Source organism: Palaemon carinicauda, chromosome 39 (genome assembly GCF_036898095.1).
Source record: "Palaemon carinicauda isolate YSFRI2023 chromosome 39, ASM3689809v2, whole genome shotgun sequence".
NCBI classification, from domain to species: domain Eukaryota; kingdom Metazoa; phylum Arthropoda; class Malacostraca; order Decapoda; family Palaemonidae; genus Palaemon; species Palaemon carinicauda.
This window is the reverse complement of record NC_090763.1, coordinates 65,894,352-65,904,351: the sequence shown is the minus strand read 5'-3', so window position 1 is coordinate 65,904,351 and position 10,000 is coordinate 65,894,352. Positions and strand designations below refer to the sequence as shown.

General features: G+C 35.2%; 1 protein-coding gene across 12 annotated transcripts in view; it reads right to left on the bottom strand.

Moving 5' to 3' along the window:
- Positions 1-10,000, bottom strand: part of LOC137631234 (dachshund homolog 1-like) — a 127,789-nt gene that overhangs the window by 6,264 nt on the left and 111,525 nt on the right. For 7 of the 12 annotated variants that reach the window (XM_068363002.1, XM_068363004.1, XM_068363007.1 and 4 more), the window contains one exon: positions 1-102. This exon is cut by the window's left edge and continues 151 nt beyond it. In XM_068363002.1, coding sequence (XP_068219103.1) covers positions 1-102 — 102 coding nt within the window. The remainder of the gene's footprint in view (positions 103-10,000) is intronic. The other 5 variants (XM_068363005.1, XM_068363006.1, XM_068363010.1 and 2 more) reach the window with 1 other exon arrangement.

Here is a 10,000-nt window from a genome sequence, read left to right as displayed (position 1 = left end):
CCATGTACTGGAGGGGGTTGAAGTGAGGTGGGGCATGATACCCATTGGCCAGCAATGGGGATTTGTCCAGACGGTGGTCACCTGGGAAGTCAAAGGGAAATACTGTTGATAATTAAAAATCATATAAGAAATTATTTTAATAAAATATAAACCCCAATTGAATTGGGTAAACAGACTAACTATACTCCATTTTTTTTAATGAGGCGCATTTGCAAAGACTCGCAGCGGTGCCCTTTTAGGTCGGAAAAGTTTCCTGCTATCTGATTGGTTAGAATTATCTTGTCCAACCAATCAGCGATCAGGAAACTTTTCGAGCTAAAAGGGCACCCCTGCGAGTCGGTGCAAATCTGCCTCACTAAAAAAAATTGACTATAGTGTGAAATAAGGACAAAGGTATAAACCTCTTATCAGGTAACTTAATTTCTTAAAAATGTAACGTTTAAAATATTTGTAAAAGCCAATTAGTATTGAAAAGTATATATGAATCATTGTAATTGTAAAATTGCAGTATTTTCTTAATTAAAAAAGTTATAATGAAGTTTAAAATCTAAAAATAATTAAAAATCATATGAAATTATTTAAGAAAAATATAAACCACAACTGAATTGGGTAAACGGACTAACTTCGAGTGAAATAAGGACAAAATTATAAACCTTTTATCAGGTAACTTAATTTCTTAAAAATGTAATGTTTAAAATATTTGTAAAAGATAATTAGTATTAAAAAGTATATATGAATCATCGTAGTTTTAAAACTGCAGTATTTTCTTCATAAAAAAAGTTATAATGAAAGTTTAAAATCTAAAAAAAAATTTAAAAAAATATCTATAAAACGAATAAGAAATGACTAATAATTTATAAATTTATGTGATTAAACGTGACCTGCAGTAAATAAAAACAGGTAAATATATAAATAAAACATCGTAGATAAATAAAGCAATAAGAAAATTTCATGAAATTAATTAAAAAAAAACTGATAGTAATATATGATCATTTAGTTTTAAAAAATAAGCTGAATTGTTGTATGTCAAAATACAATATAGAAATTTAATAACTTGTTCATATTGAAAATATCTAGTATTCAATCACATCGAATTGTATAAAAAAAACTCCTTAATCCCTGACAATTATCCACAAATATCAAAAAGAAAACTGACAAATCCCAACCACTAGCTTCGAATACGAGCATTTTTTTTTTATCTTTTTATCTAAAAAGTTAAATTACATTTTTTTACAGTCACATTTGTTTTTTATATAAACAAACAAAATTAACCATTTACAAAATTACACAGCTTCATGTTTATTTTTAGTTACTGAAAATAATAATTTATATACTTTTTTTTTTTTAAACAAAACAAGCTAGTGAATGTTTCCCTGACTAACTACAACGTTTCAGATTGCAGCAGGCTTGACAAGCAATCGTGTGTGGAGAGATTACAAGTACTACAAGCGTCACAAGTCAGAACCAAAGCGTTTTTTTTTTTCCCCCAGTGCAACAAGAGGGTAGAGCGAGGTCGCTTTTTGCAACTTGTTTACGTCCATTACATATCGATATGTTTCGCGCGGTTGGCCGAAGTCAATTATGGACAGACTATTTGAAAATAACTCCACCCAGCACACCCATATTTTCGTTGTTGTTACATAAACCCGTAATCACAAGTTCCACATGGATGTGATTATATCGCGAAAAAATCGAGACAAGAAAAAAAAAGAAAAGATGAGGTTTGAGCGAAGCTGAAGGAAGTCGCGGGAGAGGTTGAAGCCGCAGGGTTGCCAGGATTTGTAAATGAGAAAAGGCCAATTTCTAAGTAACAGAAGCTTTAAAAGGACCGCCCATTAGTAGAAAAAGGCCAAATATATAGTATTTAATGTCCGCCTTTTCATATTACTAAAGGCCTACCAATTTTTTAAAAGGCCAAATTTGAGGTTTTTTTCTGAAAAAGGCCAACCTGGTAACACTGGGTTGAACCAACCTCATGAGCAAGAAGAGATCGCTCGGGCCCAGATTGCTGCAGATAAAAACCCCCCCCAAACACTCCTAGAGCATGTTCCTGTCACACCTTAGCATTTGCCGCCGCTGCCAGCTGCCAACACGTCATTTTTTCGTTACATTGACAGCCAATCATAGCTGCGTCACCCGAGAAGAAAAGAAGGCCAGATCACTACACAGCGTCTAATGTCGTAAGTCTCTTTCGCAGGGAACGTGTGCCTGCATTTTCCCCTCCTAACTTTCGCTTTTACCGGTCTTTTACGATCTGAAATCAGGTAATAATGATTCGCGAGCAGCATTTTACTCTCTGTTCGGCCGGCCATGCTGAGAAAGAGACAGAAAGAAAGAGAAAGAGACTTGCCAAGGTCAAAACGAAAATCGGACTGCGTCTATATTTTACGTTCGGACTTGATCGAACAAAAAGTCTTATTCTTTTATTTATCAGTCAAAGGCTACAATTAAAACTAGGTTGTTGATTAACTTCCAAAGGCAATAAGTAATTGACAGACCTATACCGATTTAATAACAATTTTAACAGCATCGTTATTACTGCATTCAATCAACATGAACGAAGACTTAAGGTTTGAATGAAAAAAATAGTAAGGAGATATTGATCAAGAGGGCAATCATAACGTTTATCTTAGCCGTTGCACCGCCAGCATATATGTATCAATTAATATATCAATAGTATAAACATTAATAACACAATATAAATCAATCATTAGCAGAGCAAAAACTTGTTTTCAATATAGCGAATTAAATAACATGGCGGATTCACCTAAACATTTCAAGGTGATATTTCTTCCAATCATACTTTTATGCGATTATGGATTTAACATTAACATGTATTCTGTATTTATAAAACCACACGTGTTTTAGAATTGTGAAATTTCATGAGGTCAGACTTCAAAATGTTTTTTTTTTCTTTTTTTTTTTAAAGTTGACATTAATACTTCAAGTATATTTGTTACTTTACATAGCCATCTTAACTTTGTTATTCATTATTTTTATAGTTTAAAGTTTCCTTCTGCATTTTAGCGGTCCTGTTATCTAAATTCTTTCCTTGCATACTCTATAGGCTAATCTATACATAGAAAAACTTACAGTACATAATACTTAAAACGCAAAAGCCTGCACACATACACACACATATATATATATATTGTGAGAGCAAACTGAATCCAGCTAGACACAAACTATCAAAATTCTTAATCAATACTTTTCGAAATCTATTGCACGTAAGTTTTTCAAATGTATTTTCCAAAATGATGTGCAATCGTATAGTTTTTTCTAATAAGAAATAAACTAAGAGGTACACACACTAACACTTCCCAATCTAACAAAAACGGTAAAAACAATTTGTACAAAACAGACATCAATAACTCGTCGGTTAAAAATACATCAGCTTCTAAAACCAATATCCAAGTCGGAATTAATATTACCCATTGGTTTATTTAAGGCATCAACATGTGGTTTAGGATATAAAACAAGAGAGCTGGGCGGTTATCTGGGTTAAAACGGACACACACACTCTCCTCCCCCAACTAACTCTGTCCAACGCCTGAAACACTGGGACTACGAGGACAGTGACTGAACGCCCTTATGCCACAGGGCTGTAAGGACGACAGTCCACTCTCCAATGACTCCGATTAATTATTTCAACGTGACGCACCACAGAAACACTATTAGTAATGATTGTTTATGATGGTACGAGACTTTCCACTATGGATCGTGGCTTTCCACTCAACATCGGTCGCTCGGCGTTGCGCAATGTTGGATTAATCGAACGATCCCATCTGGAAATAGATGACCGCGAGTCTGTTGTGGCGTATGTCTACTCAGAGAGGCCATTTTGAGCCGGGTCTACGTATAATACATAACAATAGTTATCTTGTAAGTGAAGGTAGGGGTAAGGGGGAGGGGTTGGAGATGGCGTTGAGAGGGAGGGGGAATTAATATATTTAGTCTCCTTCCTCTCTCGTTTAATAGGTGCGGACGACGGGAACAGCTTACCTGTCTCTTCATTTGACTTCACAGGTAAATAATGTTGTGGTCCACACAATAGTATTCTAGCTTCAGTTGCTTTTCAGGTCTGAGCTGAAAGCATTAACTGTATATTTATTACAGGCATGAATTACAGGAAGTGTATCACGAAACAAGTACTTAATACTGTCGGTGGGATAACGCTTAGGAAAAAAAAAATGGTCTACACAGAATCTAGCCTCGGTTATTTTCAGGTTCAGTTTAAATCATTAACTATATCATCATCATCATCACCATCTTCATTTCCTCCTATGCCTATTGATTCAAATGGCCTCGGTTAGATTTTGAGCTTATAAATCAATACTTCTCCACCCATCATCTCCTACTTTGCGCTTCATAGTCCTCAGCTATGTAGACCTGGGCCTTACGACTCTTCCAATGCTCCTGTATCCTAGACATGAATAATGTGTATCACGAAACCAGTTTTTAATAGAAGGCATAGAGTTAATTGAAAAACAGTCAAGCAGCAAGGGGGGCAAAATATTGGAAAATAATAATTATCTTTTTCGAAATAATTTGGATTTTACAATCTCTATTGGTACACAGCCTCTTCCTCCTCTTTCTCTGCATACGTTGAAATGGGGTCCCTTTCCCCCTTGTCTCCAATTATGTAGGAAAACATGACGGAAGACACACCAATTTCAGTCAACCAATTAGTGAAATTGAGATGAAATATCATTTCCGACCAAAAATATCCCCTAATCACCACGTATAATGCAGTTACCTTATGCTACATTTTGCTCCGGTACAAGGCGACTATGTTGAAAGTTTTTATAGTTTATATATGAAATATTTATCTTAATTTTGTTATTGTTCTTGAAATATTTGGCTTTTCCTTGTTTCCCTTCCTCACTGGGCTATTTTCCCTGTTGAAGCCCCCCCTGGCCTTATAGCATCATGCTTTTCAACTAGGGTTGTAACCTAGTAATTATTAATAATAATAATAATAATAATAATAAAAATAATATGCATATATATACAGTATATATATATATATATATATATATATATATATATATATATATATATATATATATATATACACCTTAATTATCTTTAGTGATCAATACTTAATAAGGAGACTTAGCGAAACAGGAAGTAACTTCTCCTCTTAGAGTAAAATTGTTTAGCTTTCAATAAAGAGAGAGAGAGAGAGTTTCCAATAAAATTATTTAATTTTAACAATCAACAAGGCTTGAAGAGAGAGAGAGAGAGAGAGAGAGAGAGAGAGAGAGAGAGAGAGAGAGAGAGAGAGAGCAGCACGCAGGCGTCCACCAAACATCCATCATGGAGTTGATCCATCCACCTTAGATCCATCAACGAGTCCAATTGGTTCCCCTTCGTGACTTGCCATACTTTCAACTCCCAAAAACTCCATTACCATCTTTTAAAGTCTGTGCTAATGCGCCAATTACTATTAGCATAAACCCACAAGCCGAGCTGAGCGGCCACACCTCCACACAAAACCACAGCGACTTCATTTCCAGCCACCGATTGGTTCAAACTCCTCTTCTGCTGTTCTCCTTCTTCTTCTTCTCTTTTGGATCGTGAAAATGGCGATCAGGTCTAGTCGTATAACAAATCGGTTTCATTTGTTTGGTTGTATGTTTTAAGGAGAACAAATTCCAGGACACCTTTTGATAATCGCCGCTCCCTTGAGGTGGGTGGGGTGTCTGGGTGGGGATAGGAAGGGGGGGGGGGGGGGGGTTCAAACCTCTTTTTGTCCACTTCACATAAGCACTTACTCTTTCCTTCTTGATAAATGACTCCGTTTGAGCCATTAAACCAATATTTACCGATTGGAATTATCGTAAGCCACTCAGCCTGAACAACCACCTATATTTTTCTTGACTCTTTTGTCAGTGTCCTTTGCAATTATATGTTTTAAAGGCCGCTCATGAATGGCAGAGAGAAGGGACAGTGACATTGCCCTAGCAAGCAGGACAATGCCCTAGAGAAGGACCGTATATTTATTTATATGATCAGTGTGCAAGCCCCCTCTCCACCCCTACTAGGACCATGGAAGGCCAGATAATGGCTGCTGATGACTCAGCAGATAGACATATAGGCTCCCCAAACCCACCCCCCTAACCTTAGCTCACAAGGATGGTAAGGTTGCAGACACTAAAAGAACTAACGAGTCTGAGCGGACCTCAAACCCCTGTATAGTAAACAAGCAGAGACGTTACCAATTAGGCCACAATAACCCTAATTCTCTTTTTTTTAGTATTATCTTAGTTTATCAAGAAGTTGAATAGATTTAAAATTTGGAATATGCTATGTCCTTGCAATAAGCTGAATATAAATTATTAATATCTTGGCATATGCATTGTCCTTGCATTTCAAATCGCCCAAATCTTCAAAATTCAGGTTAAAATAATTACCTTTGGTTTGGTCTCACATCTTACTTTGAATTGTAACTAATTGTTTTGCCTCTATCGTTAAAAAAAAAAAAGAAAAAAAAGACAGGAAGGGAATGTTCATTACAATAAATCTTTGATTAATACATTTTAATTCAACTGGATCTATTTTTTCAATACACTTTTTAATGAGTATAATGTATAATGAGCTTCTACTATCAAGTAAGAGATTGTTCACTAAAATCATTATTTGATTATTACATTATAGTTTAAATAAACAAAATAATAACTGAACCAAACGAAAATGTCTATCGTATCCTCACTAGATTCCTCCTCTTAATAAAGAGAAAAAAAAATTCTTCCTCTAATATAACAGCTCTCCCCACTCCTCTAGCAAGTCACTTTTTATCATTTAAGAATAAAAAAAAAATCAAGTCACTCCTTAATCGTAAGATGTCCTACAAAAAAAGAAAAGAAAAAAAAAGAAAAAAAAATTATAAGATGTCCTAAAAAAAGTTAAAAAGAAGAATTATCAAGTCGCTCCTTAATCCCGAGATGTCCTAAAAAATAAAAAAAATAAATATCAAGTCACTCCTTAATCGTAAGATATCCTTAGAAAAAAAAAATATCAAGTCACTCCTTAATCCTAAGATATCCCCCCCCCCCAAAAAAAAAAAATCAAGTCACTCCTTAATCGTAAGATATCCTTAGGAAAAAAATTATCAAGTCACTCCTTAATCCTAAGGTAAAGAAAAAAAAATTCAAGTCACTCCTTAATCGTAAGATATCCTTAGAAAAAAAAATAGAAAAAAAAAAAAAAAACACACACACGTGACCATCCGAGAAGATCTTAGCGATGCGATATCCAGCCATTTTCTTGCAGGCCAACAATGAAAAAAAAAAAAAAAAAAAAAAGGCGAGACAAAGACAATGGGAATCATTCAGAGGATTCCCGGCATATTCCAATGGGCGATCGTAAATAAGGGAATTAATTACAGCCCGGGGATTTACCTCCGCAGTTATTAGCCGTTTCAAACTATTTGATTACGGACCCAATTAATGTTCCAGCTTTGCATCCAAATCCGACAATCGACTGAAATACGAGGCAATAAATTTGTCCCGAGGAGCATAAATACGGCGACTCACACGGGTAATTTCAACTGATTTGCATTGCGCCCTTTGACGAACTTCGTGGGCTTGTGTTTCCCCCTGAGAGGATGTTTTTAAGGGGGTGTTTTGAAATCTCCAGTTTCAGTTAGGTGCGTGTTGTTAGTCTTCGATTTCTCCGTCATTAAATTTGACCAAATTGTTAAATTAGATGGATTTGTTCATAGAAAAATGCAATTAATGTGATTATACTGTAAATATTGTGATTGTAAAGAATATGTAATTTAACTTTTTAATAAAAAGATAAAAAGAAAAAAATTTCTAAGATTTTTTCTTTTTTTAATCAAAACTGCGGTCTTTAGAAACCTTAAAATATCATTAAAAGTCTCTAGTTTCACAGTAAGCTTTAATTGAAAAGCTTCGAAGTCTTTGTCATTAGATTTCACTGCGGGGAATTTTTATCAGAATTGTGGTCTTTGAAATTCTTAAATACCATTAAAAATCAGTTTTACATTAAGCTTTAGCTGAAAAGCTTCATAGCCTTTATGTGAATAAATTTCATTGTAGGGAATTTTTATCAAAATTGTGGTCTTTGGAAACCTTAAACTATCATTAAAAGTCTCTAGTTTCAGAGTAAGCTTTACCTGAAAAGCTTCGAAGCTTTTATATCATTAAATTTCACTGCAAGGAATTCTTCTCAAAGTTGTGGTCTTTGAAATTCTTAAATACAATTAAAAATCAGTTTCACAGCAAGCTTTAGCTGAAAAGCTGCTTCGAAGACTTCTTTATGTCATTAAATTTCACTTCAGGGAATTTTTATCAAAATTCCGCTCTTTGAAATTCTTAAATATAATCAAAAGTTTCCTGTTTCAAAGCAAAATTCAGTTGAAAGGCTTCGAAGCCTTAATATGTTAACCATGTATTTTTCTTTTCTCCAGATTTTATTGCAAATCAACTATCAATTGAATATCAAATTGTCTTCAATTCTACCTTAAGTTGCATAAGTAATCAACACATCACCTTCCTGTATACATTTTTAGCTCTCGCTGTCACAGAAATATCATCAATAATAATATAATGATAATAGTACATGGAGAACATATCGATAAATGTCAAAATAAATTTTTCATACTCTTGTAGGCCTTCTTTTTTTTCTTTTTTCCTTTCTTTTAAAGAATTTTACTGGGAGAGGTAAGAGAATTTCTAATAAGTTTTTTTTCTACATTACTGCAGACACGTATAAAATATCTTAACCAATAATATTTAAATGTTACTGTCGTTAAAATACTTTTTCTAATTGTTTACTACTTCTCTTGTAGTTTATTTCCTTGTTTCCTTTCCTTGTTGCCCTTGGGCATATAGCATCTTGCTTTTCCAACTATGGTTCTAGCTTAGCTAGTAATAATAATAATAATAATAATGTGTAATTACTATCAATCTACCAAATAATCTACTGTGGTGGCCTATGTGGTAAGGTCCATGACTGGTGAACACTTGACTGCCGTTCGAGTCCAGCTCAAACTCGTTAGGTTCTTTGGTAGCTACAACCTCACTATCCTTGTGAGCTAAGGATGGGGAGTTTGGGGGACCCTATAGGTCTTCCCGCTGAATCATCAGCAGCCATTGCCTGGCCCTCCTCAGTCCTAGTTTGGGTGGGAAAGGGGGCTTGGGTATTGATCATATGGTCAGTCTCTAGGATATTGTCCTTCTTGATAGGGCAATGTCACTGTCCCTTCCCTCTGTTATTCATGAGCGGCCTTTAAACCTTTAAACTCACGATTAAGTATAATGCAACAGGAAATACAAAACGCCGAGACTCCAAAATTACAAAATATCAACTCCAGTGTGATTCCGCCCGCCGACGCCTCCTCCTAAGGGCGAATTAGAAGGCGGTCGCCCCGCGTGAAAAATGACAAGGACACGACCAGACGAGATCCATCCCTTTGTAATAATCACGGGTAATTACAGTCGTTATTGTTACCCTCTTACGCACACCGACGCCTCACAGCTTGGAATAATTGCGTCATATCGCCGGCTGGTTTGCGTCATCATCAAAGGAATCATCGTCAACTGGTTCAAGTCATCATTCTGTGACTGTAAGGAAGTCATCATTGTTTGGTTTATGAAGTCATCATCATACTGTTTAAATGAGTCATCGTCAACTGGTTCAAGAGTCATCATTCTGTGACTGTAAGGAAGTCATCATTGTTTGGTTTATGAAGTCATCATCATACTGTTTAAATGAGTCATCGTCAACTGGTTCAAGAGTCATCATTCTGTGACTGTAAGGAAGTCATCATTGTTTGGTTTATGAAGTCATCATCATACTGTTTAAATGAGTCATCGTCAACTGGTTCAAGAGTCATCATTCTGTGACTGTAAGGAAGTCATCATTGTTTGGTTTATGATGTCATCATCAAACGGTTTAAGTGAGTCATCGTCAACTGGTTCAAGAGTCATCATTCTGTGACTGTAACGAAGTCATCATTGTTTGGTTTATG